Here is a 22,517-nt window from a genome sequence, read left to right on the forward strand (position 1 = left end):
TCCTCCTCCTGTATTCTTGATCTCAGGTGATACTCAGTCATTTAAGCAAGAAATTTTAAAATTATCCTGGATGATGCTCTTTCCCTCCCCAGGACTGACTGGCTTTGGATACTAGTCTGTCAGCAAGTTTTCCCATTCTAGTTGAATGTTTCTTCCTCCCCTTTTCTATTATCCCTATCCTAGTTCAGTCCCTCATCCTCTCCTCAATGAAGCATCATCAGTGCCTCCTTGTTAATCAGTCTTCCTGCCTCCATACAACCACTACAATAATCTGTCTAAACGGGCAACCTGGCTCCTCTGCTTGGAATTACTATTACCAACTACGGATATTCTCAGACTTCGGTAAAGGGTCAGACATGAGTAGATTAAAATACTATATTGCTTACACAAAAGGAAGCATAAATTCCTAGTGTTTATTGGGCTTCCCTGCTGGTTCAGACGGTAAAAAGTTGCTTGTAATGCTGAGACCGGGGTTCCATCCCTGGGTTGGGAAAATCCCCTGAAGGAGGGAATGGCAACCCGCTCCAGTATTCTTGCCTGGAGAATTCCATGGACAGAGGAGCCTGTCGGGAGGGCTATAGTCATGGGATTACAAAGAGTGGGACACGACTGAGTGACACACTTTCACTTTTCACAGATTTCAACTACAGAAAGCAAACTTACAAATGAAATATTGTAGATGTTAACATTTAATGTGACAAATGAGCTTGTTTTGCTGAGACAAAATTGCCTCTGGAGGAATGAATATGATGCATATGGCCTGTCTATACTGGCAGTGGAAGGGCTGTGAATCACTCTGGCTCTTTCTCCTACCCTGTGCGAAAACTTCCCTTGTACCAAGACAGCATCTGACTTTCTCCCGATCCTCCTGCACCGTTTGTAATTTAAGACTGCTTTATTCTTTTCTCATTGGCTCTTAACAATTAAGTAGTACGAGGCTCTCACTCCATAAATATGGGATAAGACTCTGTTAGAAGGTAGTCACCCACACGGATGCGGACTGTGCAATTAATTTTCTTTTTAGCTTACCACAGAAATAAAAATAGTACTTTAGAGTTTCTGAAAAGAATTCAGACTTGCTCCCTCAAGCTCTGTCGCAGACTGTTTCGTCCCAGGCCCGCGGCCTCCGCTCCTGCCGGACTCCACTCCGCCGCTAGGTGGCAAGCGGCTCACCGATGCCCACCACCGCTCTTCCCAGACCTGTCACCGGGATCGTGTGACGTCACCCATTCCAGGCGATGATTGGCTATACCGCCGACGACAGGAGGGAGGAGCCAGCGGAGAGGAGAAAGCGTTGGGTACGGCGAGCGCACCGGGTCCTGGAACGGTGCGTGCGCACTCGGGACCTCGCGCCGCTCTAGAGGCCGGTGGCAGAACTTCCTCCCGCCTGAGCCGGCGGACCGGATTCCTACGTAATGGGGGCGGTACCTGTCTAGAGGGGGTCACACTGATAAGGGCCACACTGAGGGGAGGAGTCACGTTGAGAGGCGGGGTCACAATGGCTGGTGGAGTCACTCTGAGAGGTGGGGTCTCTCTGGGCAGAAGGAACACACAAAGGAGGGTTGTCACACTAAGGGGTTCTGGTACACACTGATGTTGGTTGGCAGTGTCATACTGAGAGGTGTCACTGAGAGAGAAGTCTCCGAAGAGTTCCTTGAGGGGCGGGGTTTTGCTAAGGGGTGGGATCTTGAGCTTAGACGGGCGTCCCTACAGGTGGAGTCTTCTCTTTTGAGAGAGAGGGGCATTCGGACGAAACAGTAAAAGGAAGGTGCAGGCTGGGTGGTCACTTGACCAGGCTCTGGAATCTGAACTTTATTCGAGGGAGGCGGGATGGATGAGGAGGAGTCGGGGCCACACTTGGAATGGGCTGGCCGAGGGCTCGCTGCAGTCTCGGGGCATCACCACCCCCCGAGAAGGTAGAAAGTGTCAGGGAGTCCGGAGATTTAAGGTGTAAAGGTCGAGACCTGGGAAATGGGCAGGCTGGGCCAGGGCGGAGGCTGGGAAGGTAGGTAGGTTGCTGGGCTGCCTCCGATTGTGGCTAGGCCAGAAGGATCCATTTTTCAGCCCTGCGTGTCCTTTGAGCCCAGGAATCTTGCGGCTCCCTGAGCCGAGTTGTCAACCGCCAGTGACCTGAGGGAGGGAGAGGAGAAAGGACTCCCAGGGCAGTTAAAAGACATTTGAACTGCGCGTACGCACAATCAGCCCTTAATTCCCTTCGGTTATTCAGCTCAGGCCTGACCTCATTTGACCCCGACGCCCCAGACCCACTCGCCTAGGGCATAGTGGCTTCCGGTTGCGGGGTGCGCACCTGAGGGGGCGTGGCCGCTGCCCGGAGGCCAGGCACGAAGGAGTTAATCAGAGGCCCGGCTCAGCCCCGCCCCCGGCAGGCCGCGGAGCCTGAGCCTCAGCGGCGAAGCGGAGCGGCCGCCGCCCGCCCGCCCGCCCGCCCGCCTCCGCCTGCGGGGAGCCTGCCCGCCTGCCCGCCGGCGCCCGGGAGCGCCACCTCCACCGCCCGGCCCAGGCCCAGGCCCAGGCCCTGCGCAGAGCGGAGCGGAGCGGCGTCCACCAGGGCCCAGCTAGCCGGCGAGGCGGGGGCGGGCCCAGGATCTTCGGCGAATCTTCTATTCTCTAGGGCGGGAGCGGGAGCGGGAACCCGGGCGCCCCTGATCCGTCTGGGCCCGCTCCCATGGCGAGCGCGGCCTGCCCGGGGCCCGGGGATCCTGCCATGTGAGGCAGGCCCCGGCCTGGGGGCCCGGCCATGGCCGGGGAACGGCCCCCACTACGGGGCCCTGGGCCCGGGCCTGGAGAGGCGCCGGGGGAGGGGCCCCCGGGGCCGGGGGGAGCGGGAGGAGGCCCGGGCCGGGGCCGCCCCTCCTCCTACCGGGCTCTCCGCAGCGCCGTGTCCAGCCTGGCACGCGTGGACGATTTCCACTGCGCCGAGAAGATCGGGGCCGGCTTCTTCTCTGAGGTCTACAAGGTAGGACCAACAGAGAGGGCAGAGGGGCGGGACCGAGCCTCAGACGCGAGGCTGGAACTAGGGGCCTGGACCCTGGCAGTGTTCCCGACCTGCGCGGGACTAGCCATCCGTTACCGCCCGCAGGTTCGGCACCGACAGTCAGGGCAAGTCATGGTGCTGAAAATGAACAGGCTCCCCAGTAACCGGGGAAACACGCTACGGGAGGTGCAGCTGATGAACCGGCTTCGGCACCCCAACATCCTAAGGTGAGCGGGCCCCAGCCGCTTGCTGTGAAGCTTGCTGGGGGGAGGGGAAAGATCCCGCGGGAAAAGTGGGAACTGTGGAGAGGCCGAGGCTCTTACAGCCTACCCTATCTTTCCCAACCTCCTCCAGGTTCATGGGGGTCTGCGTGCACCAAGGGCAGCTGCACGCTCTTACAGAGGTGAGGATGGGCCAAGAAGCGGGGGGGGGGGACCCCCTCACCACCAAGGGGAGAGGGTGTCAGCAGCCCCGTGCATCTGCAGAGGAGTAGTGGGAGGCGGAAGGACCCAGGGGAAGCTTCCCAGAACATCCGTTTAGGCAAACCACAAATAAAAGGCGTCAGCTGGTCCCATCCTTGCTACTCTTTAGAAGGGTGCTGTCCAACAACAGATCTTTCTGCAGTGATAAAAATGTTCTGTATCTGTGCGGTCCAAAATCATAGCCACTAGCCACAAGTTCCTGAGGAGCACTGGAAATGTGATTAGTGTGACAGGAACTGAATGCAATGGCACCACACTCCAGTACTCTTGCCTGGAAAATCCTATGGATGGAGGAGCCTGGTAGGCTGCAGTCCATGGGGTCGCTAAGAGTCGGATATGACTGAGCGACTTCACTTTCACTTTTCACTTTCATGCATTGGAGAAGGAAATGGCAACCCACTCCAGTGTTCTTGCCTGGAGAATCCCAGGGACGGGGGAGCCTGGTGGGCTGCCGTCTATAGGGTCGCACAGAGTCGGACATGACTGAAGTGACTTAGCGGTAGCAATAATTTAAATTTAAATAGATGTTCATGTATGGGTCCGGACTGCCTTAGGATATGAATGAGGGACCCTAGAGCACAGACTCACCCTACTGACTTTGTGATACTCCTGAGTGTCCCCAGGCTTAAAAGTGGGAGACCTAGAGAACAGACTGAAACTTTGATATTCGTTCCCCTTCTCCTCCCATGTCCCAGTATATGAACGGGGGGACCCTGGAACAGCTGCTCAGCTCCCCCGAGCCCCTATCCTGGCCTGTCAGGCTCCGCCTGGCTTTGGACATCGCCCGTGGCCTGCGGTACCTGCATGCCAAAGGGGTGTTCCACCGAGACCTCACATCCAAGGTAGGTGGGCCAGGTGGGTGGAGGCATGAAAGGGGATTTGAGAGTCATTAGATTGTAACAGCCCATGGATACTGGAAAGTGGATAACAGGCAACATTAGGATGTTGGGGTAGCAAGACATTGGAGTATGGGGGTCTGGGATGAGGGGGAGTGCTCTGAGGGACTGAGAACCATTCTGTTTAAACCAAGAGATGGGTGATGCTGCAAGATTGGGGTACATTGGAGAACTGGGAGATCAGAGGAAGATGGGGTTATTCTGGAATGACAGGTCTTTGAGGTGCATAGTGGGAGATCAGAGAACAGAAGGTGATGGGTATGCGGGGATGCTATATGTATATGTCAGAACTGTCTGATCCGACGGGAAGACCGAGGCTTCACAGCTGTTGTGGGTGACTTCGGGCTGGCTGAAAAGATTCCTGTGTATAGGTGAGGTGAATGCCCCATCCCCCTAAACCTCCCAGAAGGCCCTTATCTAAGCAAAGCCCATAGGCACATTTCCTTTGGGGTGGGGAGTGGGCTGACCTCACCCCCTTTTGTTTGGGAATGGTGTTTGGATGGGATATTCCTGACCACTCTGCCCCTGCAGGGAAGGGGCAAGGAAGGAGCCGTTGGCTGTGGTGGGCTCCCCGTACTGGATGGCTCCAGAGGTGTTGCGAGGCGAGCTGTATGATGAGAAGGTAAGACGTCAACCCTTGAGGTCCCCAAGGCCTTCCAGACACCCTGGAGATTCTCTTGTAAGGCCCCATCCCAAGTTCCTCAGCAGCTCTGTGAGATACTCAGAAGACCCAAGACCTTACCCCTCTTACCCCCTCCAACACACGGCAACTGTCAAGACTCCCGCGAATTCTGACATATTCTGACATGGAACTGTCAGTGCATCCCACTGACATTCTTTCCTACCCCAGGCTGATGTCTTTGCCTTTGGGATTGTCCTCTGTGAGCTCATCGCACGAGTACCTGCAGACCCTGACTACCTACCCCGGACCGAGGTGAGTGATATGCCCAGGTTTAAAAGGATGCACTCCAGACTGGGCAGTTCATAACCACGGAGGGTTCCCAGAAGGTCGAGGCCCTAACTAGGGGCAGCAGGAAAACTGGAGGAAGGCTGACTCGCAGGTGTCTCATCTCTGTCCCCACAGGACTTTGGGCTGGATGTGCCTGCTTTCAGGGCCCTGGTAGGGGGTGACTGCCCGCTGCCTTTCCTGCTCCTGGCCATCCACTGCTGCAGTGTAAGAGCCCCACTCTCCCCGCTGCCCTGCACCCCCGGCCAGCCCAGGCGATGGGAGGAACACTCAGGGACACGCTTTTGGAGCTCTGAGTGAAGCTGCTCGTCTCTCCCTATCAGATGGAACCTCAAACTCGTGCTCCCTTCACTGAAATCACCCAGCACCTGGAGTGGATCCTGGAGCAGCTGCCTGAGCCAGCCTCCCTCCCGCGGGTCCCCCTGACACGTGGTCAGGGTAAGTGAGCACAGCTGAGGTCCTTTTGCTCCTCTCTTCCTTAGAACTCGGAATCATCTGAGGAGACTGAGTGTTTTATTAGTTGAGAAGGCTGGGGGTGGGAGTGCGGTGAGAGGACATCTCTAAGCAGATAGTTTTCTAATTCTAGAGCCTGAGGGAGGGGAACAAGGGAAGAAGAGGTACAGGAGGCTGGCGGGGACATCCCCCTCTTTCCAGAGCACCCTTTTCTCAGCTCTGGTCCCACCAGCCTCCCAGTCAGTTTATGAGGCCCTCAGGGAACTCTGATGAGTGCTGAGAACAGTGACCACAGACTTCTCTGTCTACAGGATCTGTTCCAAGAGGGGGTCCCTCTGCCACACTCCCCAGGCCAGACCCCCGGCTCTCCCGAAGCCGGTCAGACCTCTTCCTACCCCCATCGCCAGAATCACCCCCCAACTGGGGGGACAATCTGACTCGAGTCAACCCCTTTTCACTACGGGAAGACCTCAGAGGTGGCAAGATCAAGCTCCTGGACACACCCAGCAAGCCAGTCGCCCCTCTACCCCTTGTACCTCCATCGCTACTGCCCTCCACCCAGCTGCCCCTGGTGACCACTCCGGAGACCTTGGTCCAGCCTGGGACACCTGTCCGCCGCTGCCGCTCGCTACCGTCATCCCCTGAGCTTCCCCGACGTATGGAGACAGCACTGCCAGGTCCTGGCCCTCCTGCTGTGGGCCCCTCAGCCGAAGAGCAGATGGAGTGTGAGGGCAGCAGCCCTGAGCCAGAACCCCCAAGACCAGCCCCGCAGCTGCCCCTGGCCATGGCCGTGGCCACAGACAACTTCATCAGCACCTGTTCTTCAGCCTCTCAGCCCTGGTCCCCTAGATCAGGACCTCCCCTTAACAACAACCCCCCAGCTGTGGTGGTGAACTCCCCGCAAGGCTGGGCAGGGGAGCCCTGGAACCGGGCCCAGCATAGTCTGCCCCGTGCAGCAGCCCTGGAGCGGACAGAACCCTCGCCGCCCCCTTCAGCTCCCCGGGAGCCTGAGGAGGGACTGCCCTGCCCAGGCTGCTGCCTTGGCCCCTTCAGCTTTGGCTTCCTGTCCATGTGCCCCCGCCCCGCACCAGCTGTGGCCCGCTACCGCAACCTGAACTGTGAGGCGGGCAGTCTCCTCTGCCACCGAGGGCACCACACCAAGCCACCCACTCCCAGCCTGCAGCTGCCTGGGGCACGCTCTTAGCAGTGGGGCCTGTGGTCTCTGGCCTCCACCTTGGCCTTCAGGATGCCCCGTGAGGACGGAGAGCACACGCTGGACCGCGCCAGCCCTGCACAGGCTGAGCAGCTCTTGCCCCTGTACAGGGGAGGCTCAACATGGACGCGAGGAACAGAACATTTCCTTTCCAACCCCTGGGCTTGCTCTCCCGTGGGGATCACTGAACCAGACAATGCATTGCTGACACACGAGACTAACACGTGCAAATTATTTAAAAATATTTCAATAAAACTGCCTGGCTGGCTCCGGGCTGCCCCATCCACTCAGCCCGTGCGCCCTCCCCACCCATTCTACTATAAGAGGTTTTGGGGCGGGAGGGCGAAATCTCTTCTAGAAGCTTCTTCCCCGTTCCCTGGGAACAGTCCAGTTTCTGGGACAGGATCTCCAGCAGGCTTGCCTAGAGATGCTGGGCCTGGGTCAGCCCTTGGCGGGGCCCTGTCTGAGCAGAGTGAAGACACACTGGAGGAAGGCAGATCTTAGGACCCGCAGGCTACAGGTTAGGGCTGAAGGGCACAGGCTCCTGTTGTTGAGTACCTGGAGGATTAAAGCATCAGTGAGACCTGGAGGATTAAAGCATCAGTGAGCTCCACGCTTGACTGCCACTGAGAATCCTCCTCCAGCTCACCCCACCTCCTCCCCAGCAACCTGGACTGCCGCATCGCCAGCCTCCCTTCAGTTCCAGGCCTTCCCTGCCCAACACTCCCTTCCATAAGCAGACCAAGCCCCTGGAGGCTGTGACATGGCTGCTGCCTCCAGCAACAAGTTTTCCCCCTGCCCTCTGTGTGAGACCCTCTGCCCCCAGGCTCCATGCCTCAGTCCCATCCCCCACACTTACCCAGCTCAGTGCAAAGAGTGGTCCCTGTCTGGAGACCTGAAAGCTGACATCTCACAGATGGAGAGAAGAGGAAGGTGACAGGATGAATCTGTCTTTGAGTCCAGATTCGCCCACTTGATTTCTAGCGTGGGACATTTTGGACTGGGATACCTAAAGGGTAGTGAAGTAGCACAGGGTTAAGCTCTGGCCCCTCGTATCCCATCCTCCCTTCTCTTGCCCTGCACAAACCTAACCCAACTCCTAACTCACCCTGCCTGCTGTGTGTGGGAGGGTTCAGGGACAGGTGTCTGGACTCCAACCCAAAGAGGCGCTAGGACCAAGGGAGGGAGAAAATGCCCAAGTTTTCAAAGACAGAAACTTCAGTTAGGTAACTACCGTGCTTCAAGATCCATGGGGTTGGTCCTCAAAGTTACCCCAATTACTTCCTTTCTCACTTCTCTGGGGCAACTCTGGTGCCCCAAGTGGCCTTGACTGAAAAAGTACAACTTCAGTTTGGGTAGCCTTGTCGGCTGTAAAGTTAGACCCGAGGTTCTTCATCAGCTGTAACCCCTAGCTAAATCCTCAACTTATACCCCTGAGAGAAAAATGACATAGCTCCCAAATTAGTCTTTTTTTTTTTTTTTTAAGTAACACATGTGCCAGGGACTGCTGGGTACTGGGGACAGAATACAGAGCATGCCTGCCCTGAGAGTTATTAATCAAATAGAAGAAATGGACACATGGGCGATTATAACATCCAAAGTTTTGAAAGGATGACCTGGAGGGAGAGTTCATTACCATGTCTTTACGAAGGTATTATAGAGGATTTTTGTTGCCCCAAAGTCCTAACTTACCAACTCTGTTTTGTATGATCAGGCTGCCAGAACGGATTTCTGTGGGCAACCCAGTATTCACCTTGTGGCACCACCTTCCGTAAGTTTCTGATAGAAATCTGAGAAATCTGAAGGGAAATTAAGATATCAGAGGTGTGTGAGGAGTGCTGGGAAATATTGGAATAGGGGGAGAGAGGGGGTGTCAAGAGGAGGGGAAGGAAATACTAGAGAGACTATGAGCTTCAGCAAGAGGACTGTACCCAACCTTGGTGCATGATATCGCCTCATCAGTGACCATCCCCACACCCTTCAAGTGCCACCCTGCAGATACAAGCTGACCCCTCATTACACATGCATGCATGCATACCCACACGCACATGCTGGGTAAGAATTTCTGCCAGCCTGTGAAGAGTCATTCTGTGGACGGTTCTTGTCACAGGAGCCATTCCCTATGATCCAGTGCACCAGGTATGGAACCTGTCTGCCTGGGAGACCATGAGAGTCAAAGAACCTGTTGAGCAGCCCAGAACTGACCAGAAAGCTGAGATGAGAAACAGGTTAAAGTAAGGATGCCTTGTAAGTTTCAACTCTCATGCCAGCCCTAATCAGTAGGTAGGGCCACCTGGAGCTCTGTGCTGAGAGGCTGCACAGTGCCATCCCTGACTCAGTGACATATGTCCCTTTACCCAACAGAACCCACTACAGTCTTTGAATACGGGTTTGCTTACTGCATATGGATAAGAACTGTCGCTGATTTTGGCCAAATCAGAAGACAGAGATTTACAGTGGCTTTGGCTTTCCATCCAATTTCTCTTAGTAACTGAGATGTAAAAGCAACTCCTCTCATTCTGTATCCATCCCAAGGGACAGCAGGAACCTAAAAAGCAGAAAGAGAGTGACAGCACTGCACTGTCCAGACCCAGGAGGGGGATCTCAACACTCAGCAATCTGGTTGCTAACAATATTCCCTGGAGTGGAACTGATCTGGTCCTTAAACTCTGTAATCTTTTTTTCTTCGACTACCCTGGAAATGCCATACCTGTGCATACTTAGTGAAAGCCTTTGACATTCAACAATTTTACTCCTTAAAAACCGGGGAGGTTTGGATTTCCCTGGTGGCACAGTGGATAAGAATCTGCCTGCCAGTGCAGGGGACATGGGTTCAATCCCTGGTCTGGGAAGATTCTGCATGCCACAGAGCAACTAAGTCCATGCCCTAGAGCCCACAAGCCCTGAGCCCACAACTACTGAGCCCACGTGCTGCAACTACTGAAGCCTGAGAATACCTAGAGCCCATGCCCTGCAACAAGAGAGACACTGCAATGAGAAGCTTATGCGATGAAGAGGAGTCCCTGGTCGCTGCAACTAGAGAAAGCCCACACAGCAATGTAGACCCTGCACAGCCAAAAACCAATCAACCAATCAATTTTTTTCCAATCTGGGAGGCTTATTTGAAAAGGGCTGGTGGTACTATCCCCAGTTCCTGAACAATTGCAGTCTACCCCCCATTTTGGTTAACCTTACCTGGGTCCCCAATAAACAAGTGATCAACGGGCCTCCCATTCATCTCACTGAGCTCCCTAATGCATTCCCCAGCGTATATTCAAAACTTCCCCTCATTCCTCAAGCTCCTAGCCACTAGCTTCCCCTCCAGTCTTCCACAAGTTGACAACCTTGCTTCCTGCTTTGCTGAAGTTGTCAGACACTTGACATGTGAACTCTCGCCATTTTCCTCCCCCCCATCTCAAAATATGTCTCTTTTCTCTCCTCCTGACTATTGGTCAGAAATAAACCTCCCTCTTTCTTTAATATCCGACACCCTAGTCTGTGCTCCTGATCCCAACCCACCTCTCTCTGCTTTGTCCCATCCATCCTACCTCCCCAAAAATCATTCCTTCCCCTCCAATTCCCTCTCTTCTGTCCATATTTTCTCATCCCCACCCAGCTACTCCCTTGAGTTACTGTCCCACAGCAACTTAAAGGAATATAGAAGTCACTGTGGCCAAATGAACGAGGGTGAGGGGATGAGCGGCACACTGAAAGGTAGGTAGGGGCCATGGGGACCAGATGGAGAATTTTTTATTTTTATGTTATGAGCAAGAGAAAGTCAATGTAAGGTTTTACATTGAGGCATTTTGTTCTCTGACTGTATCCCAAGTGCCTGGGCACAGTGCTGGACACAGAGTATGTATTCCATAACTTTTGATGTAATTAATTAACTGACATGATCTTAACTGGAATGACATGATCAGATTTTTGTTTTTAAAGGATCACCCTGGCTGCAACATGAAAAGTGGATTTGGAGGAGGGATGTTTAGAGAAAACATTCAGCAAGCCGTTGCAGTTATCCTTGCAAGAGATGAGGATGGACAAAAATGCAAATGGATACACAGAACTGGTGGTGGAAAACAGAAGAAATTCCTCTCTGGCAGAGTAGGGCCATCTGCTGAGAGGGTAGTGGGGTACGGAGAGCTAGTAGTGTGGGGTCCCACCAGACGTTGAGACTCGAGTTTTGTGGCACCAAGCAGAATGACTGCACAGCTTGTCACCCCTGGGTGTAGGCATGTGTGTTCATCCAGAGTTGAGATATTGCCAGTCAGATATACCAGAAGGACACTGGAACCAAGGAGTGAGTGGGGTGGCTGAAGTAAGGGGACAGGCCCTCAAATCAAGATGGGGGGAGAAAGAAGTGAAGACAGGTGATGGCTGATGAGAAGGGAGGAAACAGGGGAGCCAGCAGGTTGAAGGCCTCTGTGAGACTGAAGAAGTGTGGGGACCCGTTGTGGTCAGAGTGAAGATCTGAGCCGTCCTTTCAGTGGAAGTGTGGTTTGGGTTGCTGAGGTCTAGGTTCAGCTGTGGGGATGGGGGATAGCAGTGGGGGTGGGCAGTACTGGCATGAAAAGTGAGGCTTGTAGAGAGTGAGAAGGTTAAAGAAACCAGGGCTGCAGGTGTCTGTACATAATCTCTTTGTTTAAAGCTTTGGGGGAGTATCCAGATATCCCTGCACTAGACAGAGCCTAACCTCTAGACAACCAGTCCACATGCAGTCCTGTCCGCTCGGGCAGGGGACCCTCCCTCAACCTCAGCCTACTTTGGCAGACCTTCTGTGTGTCCCCCTCCTTCATCCCCACATACTGCTGCACTCCTCCTTTCAAAAGGGATGAGCAATTCCACCCTAGTTCACTGCCCTCCAGGCTCTCTGATAGAGCCTCAGCTGCCTTGCCCCAACTCCAGACTATACCACAACCATCAGTAATTCTTAATCTTTGGGGGAAGCTCAGCTGTAACAAGAATTAAGTAAAGCTATAGTTCCTCTCTCAGAGAAGGCAATGGCAACCCACTCCAGTACTCTTGCCTGGAAAATCCCATGGACGGAGGAGCGTGGTGGGCTGCAGTCCATGGGGTCGCTAAGAGTCGGACATGACTGAGCGACTTCACTTTCACTTTTCACTTTTATGCACTGGAGAAGGAAATGGCAACCCACTCCAGTGTTCTTGCCTGGAGAATCAGGGGAGGGGAGCCTGGTGGGCTGCTGTCTATGGGGTCGCACAGAGTCGGACACAACTGAAGTGACTTAGCAACATAGGTCCTCTCTACAGAAAAACATGTGAACAATCAATTTCACATCCAAATTCAGGGAGTTTCCAGATCCTTGATACTGATATGCCCTGAGCCCTGAGATGAGCCAGATGAGCCCTGAGCTTGCTGCTCTGTATCATTTGCACTGCTGGCTGCCACCCTCTTCTCCCCAAGAGGATCCCACCTTAGAGCTGGATGAAAGTGAAAGTCAGTCGTGTCCGACTCTTTGCCACCCCATGGACTATACAGTCCATGGAATTCTCCAGGCCAGAATACTGGAGTGGGTGGCCTTTCCCTTCTCCAGGGGACCTTCCCAACCCAGGGATCAAACCCTAAATCCAGTAGGTGGCTAGATCCTTCCCCCTGCTGGCCAAGGATGCACAACTCATGTCCATGTCAGCCAGCACTCTGGCTCACCACCCCTTTCCTGAACAACTCAATGGCACCCCAATAGATAGACCCCTCTCTTCAATCCACCCGTCATGGCAGGCCCTCCCATCTCTCCTTTCCCAGAGCAGATACCTGGGGTGGAGCACTTGAAGAAGGGTTGTAGCCTTTCCTGCATACTGTTCAGCCTCTGCTCCAAGTTCATCCTCTCTGTCTCCTTATTTCTCAAGGCCTCTTTCGTCTTCTCTCCGTCAGACTGGCAGGCCTGCAACTGTTGTCTGGTAGCCTGGCCAGCCTTCTGTTCCACCTGTAGTGTTTCCTGACTCTGGGCCAGCTTCCTCCTGGATCCCTGCAAATCCTCTTCCCTCTGCCCCAGCTGGGTTATCTTCTGGCTCAGCTGCTGCCTCAGACTGCTGTTGGTGGCTTCCAGAACCCTGTTCATTTGCTGGAGCTGCCGAGACACCTGCAGATCTGTTTGGCCATAAAGAGAGATTCAGGACATCATCAGCCATGCCCTGGTAACCCGAGTCTTCAGCATCAGTCCCTTTTCTGCTTCTTGCAAGTTTGCCCTAACAGGCTGGAACGGAATATAAGCTCTGACCGCCTAAAGCTTCAGGGGGCACTGGGTTAGGTCAGGACAATCTAGGAAGTCACTGCGCTCTGAAAACAGACCTGGCTAGAAATCAGCCCAAGGCTGAGGCTGTGATGGTAGTGACTCCCGCCCTGCTGAGGAAGGGCAGCTGTTGGGGAGAGTCGGGGAGAACGTTGTTCCGGGTAAGTGGAAAACCAGGGGCAGCCATACTCACAGCGCACTCCCAGGCAGGTGGCAGCCACCCCGCACAGCAGGCAGGTGAGGAGCAGGCCCAGAACCAGGTACCGCATGCAGGCTGCATGGCCTTAGGGAGACAGCGGGTTGGGGTGGGGGGGCGGGGGTGCAGTGAGCCCCACGAAAATTGACAGACCGAGGGGTTGGGGGTAGGGTGGAGATTCGCGGGAAAAAGCATCCCGCGAAGGACGTGGAACACTAGCTGGGCAGCGGGAGGCGCGGGCGGGGCTGGGAGCGCCGGGTACTCACACCAGAGAATCCGCCCGGCAGCTGGTGACGTCACGGGGCTCCAGGCAGCTGTTGGCTGCTCCGACTGAGCCCCTGCGGAAGGGAGAGACTCCTGTGAAGGTGGGAAAGCCCAGGAAATGCCCCTTCTTCCCACTCCTACCCCCTCCACCGCGCCGAGACTCCAGTCTGTCCTAAGGTACCTTCGGCCGCCGCTCGGGGCCACCCTTCGCGCTCTCCGGAGCTCCTCATCTCCCCTGGGGCTCCCGTGCCCGTCTTGGGTCTTACCTTATCCTTTCCCCGGGGACCCTCTATAACCCTTCAGGGTCTCCCTTGATCTTTCCCTCTGGGGCCACTCATCTGCCTGCCAAAACCTCCCCAGGAGTGCTCTCCCTTCCTCCGCCTTCCCTCTCTCTCTCCCCTCTCCCTAGGGACTCCCATTTCCCACTGGAGCTCTGCACCCCAACAGGGCTGATTGGGGTGCAGCCTGATCCCTCCATAGAGCCCTCACTCCCCGCTGGAAGTTTTATTCTTCCTTGGCTCCCGTGATTGGTCCTCATTCTCTTCCTGAGAACCCCCGTCCTTTCTCCAAGGATACTGTCCTCCCAAGAATGCTGTGGACTCCCCCAACTCAAAACATAGCCCCTTACAAACACGCATCCCCCAGGCTCCCCAGACCTGCTTTATCCCGTAATCCAGAGGAGGCCAAGCTTGAGGGTCCTCCTGTGCCTGGAGGCACATTCTCATAGGTGAGTTCACCATCTTCATCAGTCTCTGGGTCTGGAGAGAAGAGGAAAGGTGGGATCAGGATGGGGGTCTGTGGGGTGGGAGTGGGGTCTTGAAGGAGGATGGAGCTGCAGAATCAAGGAGCCACTGCAGCTGCCCTTACCGTGTCCTAGCCGGCTGGAGTTGCTCTTCTTCAGGGGAGCCTTCACAAACCGCAGGTCTGCATAGGTGATGGCCTCAGCCATGGTCCTGGGCACCTCTGCTCCCACTGGTCCCCCTCCTCGTCCACCGCCCCGGGGCTACCCTGCCGCTCTCCCTCTGCCCCCTCCCCTTGACCCCTTCAAACGATGAGACTCTGTGTTGCCTCTGTGACTGACAGCTTCACGCCTTGCCCTGTGACTTCCAGTCACAAAACAGGAAGATGTGAACCCGTTTCAGATAGATGGGCTCAGTGAAGCAAATGGCATCCCTGAGCCCTGGGCAGAGGGGCAGGGGAGGGGAGACTGAGGCCCAGAGCAGGGGGTCAGGTCTGAGGGGGTCAGAGAGCCAGTACTCAGGCCTGGCCTTGCACCTTGCCTGCGCCCCTCCTTCTTGCATCCCAGACCCGCCTTGACAGTGCTGGACTCCAACAACCCACCCTGGTCACCCGATTTGCCCCACACTCCTCTCCTGGCTGCCCAGTCCCTGGGCTTTCTACCTGCAGTCGGAGCTCTTTTATGCTCAACTGACCACAGAGGGTCTCCTAATCACTGCTCCAGGGTGGGGCTCTACCCTCCCATCAGATTGGGGGGTCCTAGTCTGAAGCCCTGGCTCTCCCTCATCCTGGGATTCCCAGCAGATCTGAGTTCCTGCAGGAGACCCCAGTTCGATTCCAGGGTTGGGAAGATCTGCTGGCGAAGGGATAGGTTACCCACTTCAGTATTCTTGGGCCTCCTCGTGATTCAGCTGGTAAAAAAATCTGCTTGCAATGAGGGAGACCTGGGTTCGATCCCTGGGTTGGGACGATTCTCCTGGAGAAGGGAAAGGCTACCTACTCCAGTATTCTGGCCTGGAGAATTCCATGGACTGTATAGTCCATGGGGTCACAAAGAGTCAGACACGACTGAGCAACTTTCACTTTCACTGAGTTCCCGGAATGGGGTTCCCTTACTTGGTGGGCATTTTCTCTCCATCAGTTTGGGGGGTTTCAGGGTGGTCCTGGCTCCCTTTCTGCTGTCGTCCTACACAGCTGCCAGGAATCCCACACTTGGGGAAATTTTCACTCCAAGCCCTTCCTGGAGATGTGGCAGCACTTTGGAGGACGCAGAGGATCTGGAACCAAATTGCATCTCCTGTGTAAACACCCCCCAGACTCTTACTCCACAGTCTTTCTCTGGCCTCCTCCACCTTTGGTGCCCTACTGGTCACCCTTGTGGCCCATCCGCCCCTTCCTTGCCCCATCCTGCTTGGCAGCCTATGTGACCCCTGTGTTCTGGTATCAGCTAGACGGAGCAAGCTGAGTCCAGGAGGCAGAAGCTCTGGGACAAGCAGGGCTGGGGGTGAGGGCAAGGGACACCCAGGGACACCCCCGTGTGTGTGCCCACACCACTGACTGTTCATGCATCTTGTTGGGGGTCAAGGAACAGACGGACAAAGGACTTGCATGGGGATGAAGATGGACTGCAGCTTCTCAGAGGGAGAATGGCTGGGTTCTGAGCGGGAAGACTTTGGATCAACCAAGGTTTTACTATCTTCTTAGTTGGGTACTGGCATCTCTCTTACTTTCCTAGTAAAATTCTTCCTTTAAAAATCCCTGCAGGAATTTCCCAGTGGTCCAGTGGTTGAGGAGGCTTCCCAGATAGTGTTAGTGGTAAAGAACTCACCTGCCAATGTAGGAGAGGTAAGAGACTCAGGTTCGATCCCTGAGTCAGGAAAATCCCCTGGAGAAGGAAATGGCAACCCACTCCAGTGTTCTTGCCTGGAGAATCCCATGGACAGAGGAGCCTGGTGGTCTACAGTCCATGGAGTCACAAAGAGTCAGACACGACTGAGGTGACTTAGCACCCACACCAGTGGTTAGAACTCCATACTCTCACTGCCAAGGGCCCAATTTCAGTCCCTGGATGGGGAACTAAGACCCCACAAGCCATGTGACATGGTCAAAAAAAGAAGCCCCTATATTGTTGTTTTACACACAGCCCCAGTAAAAAAGGGGGGCAGTTGTGGGGAAAGACCAGGGGCTAAGAGGCCTGGCAGATGGAGGACAGGAAATGGGGGGGGGGTGTTGCTGAGCAGAAGTGCTCCCTAAAGTTCTTTTACCAGGATGTGACCCCCCCAAAAAAGGGCCCACTTGGAGGGTGAGAAGAAGCTGGGACAAGGTAAGGTAGAGAATTGGGAAAAACCCACCCCAAGTGGGTGACATCCGCCCCCTCAGAACCCCCCTCCCCCATCACCGCAGCTGTGAGGAAGAAAAAGGAAGGGGAAAGAGGTCCTCGCCACACGCTAGCAGCTTGCAGTGTATGGTTAGTGGTGTGTGGAGGGGCGCTGAGATGGTCCTGTGAGTCTGACGGGAGCCGTGCCCAACAGTGACACCCAGTTTGCCCCAGAAAAAGTGCCACTGACACAGACGAATACATTTGTCACCTGAGAAACGTGTCGGGGGGAGAGGCAGACGTCCACAGGGGTGTGAGTGTGTAGGCACGCACACACATCCCCAGGCCTCTGCAGTCTGTCGGGGTGTCTGTACGAGGTGACCATCTCTGCCCGAGCCTGTCGCGGGGTGAGCCCAGAGGAGTCTGTGGCCTGAACAGTGCCTGTGATGGCTGTGGTTTTTTCCCAGGGTGGGAAATGACTGGCCATTTTCAGAAGTCTTTAAAGGTCATGGGTACAGATTCTGCAAGTATTTCCTTCTTTTAAGGCTCATGATTTCTTTCCTAAGGTGTTTCCCTGCAGCTGTTAACCGTCCCTGCTTGATTAAAGTTTCCAACAACCCAGCCCCCTCCCCTGGGGGAGGAACATGGTCAGGGCCTCCCCGAGACAGCGACAGTGGCACATGTTGTGACTTCCTGGGCCCTCGGGGGCCTGTGAAAGTGAGTGGGAGTGTACAGAGCAGCTGCGGTGAGTGGGGGCGGTCAAGGCGCTTGAATCTGTGGAGCACAGGGCTTGGGGTAGGGACAGCAAGTGTGTAAATCAATTGCAGGAACACTTGCAGGAATTCTGTAAACTGGAGATAATGTCCCAGTTTTCAGAACCTGTATGGAACAGGGCCTGGGTACCAGGTAAAATGTCAAAAGCAAGCTACCACTATGTGCTCAAAAGAGAAATCAATGGGCATGCTGCCTAACTCGCCTGTTGGAGAGGCTTCAGGAGGCAGTGTGCCCAAATGGGGTTGAATGAACTTCACGCTCATAATGCTTTGGATGTCTTAGGCCACCTGGCCTGTGTCTCTGTCCTCTTTAGCTCTTTTAGTGATGGATGCACATTTCCTTATGACTCTCTGCATTCCCTCAGTCCTAGATCATCGTATGGAAGATGGTTATGAGAGCAGGGTCTGTCTCCTTCCCCAAGTGTGTCACGTGGTATCTTTGTGATATTGACATACATATTTCCCTCTGAGGCTGGACATCAGAAAGGACATCTGAAAGTCTGACCCGCACCTCAACTGCTCAAATGTCAGGAATGCCTGGGGGATTCTCAGAGCTGAGGGGCCAGTGCTGTACATTTCAGCTTTTCCAGGATCATAATTTCAGCTGAGATCCTAGAGGACAAACACCAGAGCCCATTTTTTGTCCTCTCCTGATCCTCCATGCTCATTTCAGGGAATGGTTCTACAGTAGACAAGAGGAGGGGGCCCAGCTAGGAGCATTGGGAAAGAATTTGCTGTGTGGAAAAGGGCTTGGTGAAGTGCAGCCAATATCAGGAAGTCAAGGAAGTCTCCCAAGACTCTGAAAGTCAGGTTCTGTCCACCTTTAGTAGCCTAACCCACTGACTCCAGGAGGCCCTGATCTCCGGACAGGGTGTGATAGGCGAAAAATGGCCTCTCCCCAGTGTTCACAATCTTAACCCCCAGAACCTGTGCAGAGGTTACTTTGCCTGATGAAATTGTTAATGTGACTAACTTGAGAATCTTTAGATGGGGAGATCACCCTGTTTTACCCTGAAGGCCAATCTAATCATAAGTCCTTGAAAAGAAAAAGTTTTCAGGGTCATGGGAGGAAAGAGGTTTGACCTTGGAAGACAGGGCAGAGAGATGAGGCATGAATAAGATGCTGCAGGCAGAAGAAGGGGACCATGAGCTGAGGAACGTGGGCAGCCTCCAGAAGCTGGGAAAGGCAAAATAACAGATCCTCACCTCACCTCCAGAAAGGAACCAGCCCCGCTGACACCTTGACTTTAAGCCAGTGAGATGTGTCAGAACTGTAAGATAAGAAACTTGTATTTTGTTTTTTAATTTTTGCTGGAGGATAGTTGATTAACCATGTTGTCTTAGTTTCAGGTGTATCAAAAAGTGAATCATTATATGTATACATATACTCCCTCTTTCTTAGAGTCTTTTCCCATATAGATCATTATAGAGTATTGGGTAGAGTTCCCTGTGCTATACAGTAGGTCGTTATTAGTTATCCATTTTATATATAGTAGTGTGCATATGTCAACTCCAATCTCCCAATTTATCCTTCCCCACTGGTAACTGTAACTTTGTTTTCTACATCTGTGATTCTATTTCTGTTTTGTAAGTAAGTTCATTTGTAGCTTTTTTTGATTCCACATATCATATCATACGACATACATATGATAAGTCATATCATATGATATTTGTCTTTCTCTGTCTGATTTACTTCACTTACTGTGACAATCTCTGGGCCCATCCATGTTGCATTGTTTTGTTCTTTTTTATGGCTGAGTTATATTCCATCATATATATGTACCACATCTTCTTTATCCACTTCTCTGTCAATAGACATTTAGGTTCCTTCTATGTCTTGGCTATTGTAAATCATTGCTGCAGTGAACATTGAGGTGATGCATGTCTCTTTTCAAATTATGGTTTTCTCAAGATATATGCCCAGGAGTGGAATTGCTGGATCATATGGTAATTTTATATTTAGTTTTTTAAGGAGTCTTCATTATAGTCTTCTCTATAATGGTTGTACAATTTACATTCCTACCAACAGCATAGAAGGGTTCCCCTTTCTCCACACCTTCTCCAGCATTTATTAGAAACTTTTATTTTTTTAAGCCACTAAGTTCATGGTAATTTTTTTACAGCAGCAGGAGATAAGTTTCCTGAACTGTGGAGGAAGCATGATGTAATGGAAAGAACTTGGTATAGATAAAGAAGCCAGCACAGCCGCAGTGTGTCACTTTGGGCAAGTCACAATTTCCTATCTGTAGAATATGGGATTGTCTAGATATCTGACATCAGTTAAGGGGATCCTGTCTGGAGATATTGTAGATGTCAATTTTAGCAAAAGCGTCACTGAAAGTCTGTTAAATCGCTTCAGAGGCAGGAGAGAGGACAGCATCATTAAGAGGGTTTGCAGCTCTTTGATCATGGAAGCCAGGGTGCCAGCAGGTCTCCAGTGACTACCTTAGGCCTCTGCTTGGCCCTGTCTTGAATGGCGACCCAGAAAGCGCATTCATATACGGTGATGGCCCAGAGCTCTACAGAAAAGCAAATACACCGAAAGGCAAACTCATGATTCAAATATTGCAGCAGAGCAAGATGATGGCTCCAACCACAGAATGAGATATAATAAAGATGAATAATAACAGCTAACATATATTGAAGAAATGAAATTTGGTGCTTAAAAAATTTATGTAAGCATCAGTTGGAGGCAGTCCTGGCTTAACGATAGTTTATGTATAAATGTTTGAGGCAAGAGGCAGTTACCAGTCGTTTGGAGCTTGAAGGAATCTTAGTGAGCTCAACTCACTTATTTTACAACCTCGAAACTGCACGCAGTAGGCTACAAGTTCATTATGAGTTAGCCATATGACTAGGAGGGCAGGTGACAAAAGGCTGCCCAGCAGGACTACAGCTGCTTTACCACAAATGCCAAATACTGTGCCGGCCACACCTACAGCCCCTTCTAAGGGGTCAGACCCCTACTGATGAGGCAGCCCTAGACCTTCAACGTTGTGTTATGTGACCCTCCCCCCAACCCCTCTGACCTCAGTTGATTGAGATAACCAAGTGGCAGCAGATTCAAGGCTGGTCTGTCCAGAGACCACCCCTCTGGGGTGGCTTGGCCTAGAAATCAGGGAGGATGTGAGGTTATCAAATGCTAGCTCTCAGGGGACTTCCCTGGTGGTCCAATGGTTAAGACTCCAGGCTTCTACTGCAGAGAATGTGGGTTCAATTCCTGGTCAGAGATGTAAGATCCCACGTGCCACGCTTGTGGTATGGCCAAAAAGGAAAAAAGAATTTAGTTTTCAAGAATTTAAATGGGAGAATGTGGAGATAAGCACTTAGGTAGCAGTGGGGAGGCACACAGAGCCTCAGACATCCCTGGCCCCCAGGCCTTCCCACTGGGTGCACTTCTTCCAACTGCCAGGATCTTTGCAGCTTTTTATTGGCAGGCAGTGAGAAGCTGCGGGAAATCAGTGCCTCCTGCCAGAACAGCTCTTAACTGATGACTGGTGGGAACTGGTGTACATCCTAGCAACTCACCCTGGGGAGCTAACTCTGGGGGCACATAGTCTACCCTGGCTTTCAGAGTCCTCCAGTAACTGTGAGCCCCAGTTTTCCACTGGGGAAATTTCCCGAGTGGACACTAAGTGGTATCTCCTTATTAAATTGCATGTCCCTGACTCCTAACAAATTTGAACATATTTCAAGTTTGCTAACCAGTTGAATTTGCTCTTCTATTAATGTTAGATCCTTTGTATTTCCCTCCCCCTGAGAATTTTATTTTGAAAATTTGAGGCCTAAAGGAAAGTTGAAAGAATAATACAGTGAAAGCTTATACATCTTTCATCTAGTATGTCAGTCAAAGCTCAAACTGTTCTCACCACATAAAAGAAGTGTTAACTATGTGACATAATAGAGGTGTTAGCTAACCATGGTGGTAACCATAATGCAATATATAAATGGATCACCTCAACACATTATACGTCTTACACTTATAAGACCTGGGTTCAGTCTCTGAGTTGTGAAGATCCCCTGGAGAAAAGAATGGCAACCCACTCCAGTATTCTTGCCTAGAGAGTTCCATGGATAGGGGAGCCTGGGCTACAGTCCATGGGGTCACAAAGAGTCAGAAACAACTGGGCAACTAACTATAAGAGCTAAACAGTCTATGGAAGGCTGTTATCTTTGCTTCTGATGCTGAAGTGTGGGGTCTGCAGGGCAGGAAACTGGAAAGCAGGTGGATGAAAAGTAGGGGAGAAAGGATAGACCAGAACCCACAAGGATAGCCTGGAACCCAAGTCAATGTCTCAGTACCTCAGTTTTGATGCTGTGAGTGTCCTGCAAGAGAAGCTGTGTTCTCCCCGACGAGGCACCACTGCTTTGGAACAAAAGCCCAGCAGGTACACAGTCCCAGCCAGGCATTGGCTCTCAGTAAGGACAGGCACCTGTTCCAGGGCCGTCTCTTATGTCATCCTTACTTTCTCCAACGTACTGAAATGCCATGTTCTGATATACATATATACCTAATTTTTTATTCCTGTTTACTTATTGATTCCCTTCTACTTATTGATTTGATTAACTAGTCTTTGAGCATGTTCTGATCTATTTGGTAAGACAAATCTCTCTTTCTTTTTAAAAAGATATTTGTCCTTGACTGTTCTTTGAGATACAAATTGGAACTATAGTAACTAACAGTATACTTTAATTTGGGGAGACCTGACTTTTTTCTGGTTTTTAAAAAACATTTATTTATTTCTTTATTCGGCTGCATCAGGTCTCAGTTGCAGCACGTAAGATCTTGGTTGAGTCACGGGGGACATTTTTTGTTGCCCCGGTGGCATGTGGGATCTCAGTTTCCCCGATCAGGGATGGAACCCACTTCCCCTGCATTGGAAGGTGGATTCTTAACCACTGGACAGCCAGGGAAGTCCCTTCTTCTGATACTTTATCTTCCCTTCCAAGGAGATGGTTGACAGAGTTCCCTG

At 52.6% G+C, this 22,517-nt stretch overlaps 3 protein-coding genes and 1 long non-coding RNA gene across 5 annotated transcripts in view; 2 read left to right on the forward strand and 2 right to left on the reverse strand.

The window, feature by feature from the left end:
* Positions 1-1,783: 1,783 nt before the first annotated feature.
* On the reverse strand, positions 1,784-3,099 carry LOC147367117 (uncharacterized). Its single transcript, XR_015169870.1, has 2 exons — positions 2,882-3,099; positions 1,784-2,130 (listed from the first exon to the last, which is right to left on the reverse strand). It is a non-coding gene; the product is annotated as an uncharacterized LOC147367117 (long non-coding RNA).
* TESK1 (testis associated actin remodelling kinase 1) lies at positions 2,371-7,274 on the forward strand. Its single transcript, XM_086415759.1, has 10 exons — positions 2,371-2,977; positions 3,101-3,222; positions 3,350-3,398; positions 4,173-4,319; positions 4,662-4,744; positions 4,905-4,995; positions 5,224-5,307; positions 5,458-5,547; positions 5,664-5,778; positions 6,105-7,274. Exons 1-10 carry the CDS (start codon positions 2,759-2,761, stop codon positions 6,995-6,997), a joined length of 1,893 nt encoding a protein of 630 aa, XP_086271885.1. The 5' UTR covers positions 2,371-2,758; the 3' UTR covers positions 6,998-7,274.
* Positions 7,238-14,817, reverse strand: CD72 (CD72 molecule). Its single transcript, XM_086415794.1, has 9 exons — positions 14,584-14,817; positions 14,373-14,474; positions 13,719-13,790; positions 13,450-13,539; positions 12,779-13,114; positions 9,406-9,554; positions 8,699-8,805; positions 7,866-8,015; positions 7,238-7,564 (listed from the first exon to the last, which is right to left on the reverse strand). Exons 1-8 carry the CDS (start codon positions 14,663-14,665, stop codon positions 7,871-7,873), a joined length of 1,083 nt encoding a protein of 360 aa, XP_086271920.1. The 5' UTR covers positions 14,666-14,817; the 3' UTR covers positions 7,238-7,564; positions 7,866-7,870.
* CCDC107 (coiled-coil domain containing 107) overlaps positions 13,844-22,517 on the forward strand; it is a 39,880-nt gene continuing 31,206 nt past the window's right edge. The window contains exons 1-2 of one of the 2 annotated variants that reach the window (XM_086415805.1): positions 13,844-13,893; positions 14,362-14,443. The gene's annotated coding sequence lies outside the window, so the exon portion shown is untranslated. Of the gene's footprint in view, positions 13,894-14,361; positions 14,444-18,642; positions 18,818-22,517 lie in introns of those variants that run through there. The other variant, XM_086415806.1, reaches the window with a different exon arrangement.

This window comes from Bos grunniens, chromosome 8 (assembly GCF_055505025.1).
Source record: "Bos grunniens cultivar Pamir isolate PY7600 chromosome 8, Bosgru_T2T1.0, whole genome shotgun sequence".
NCBI classification, from domain to species: Eukaryota; Metazoa; Chordata; class Mammalia; order Artiodactyla; family Bovidae; genus Bos; species Bos grunniens.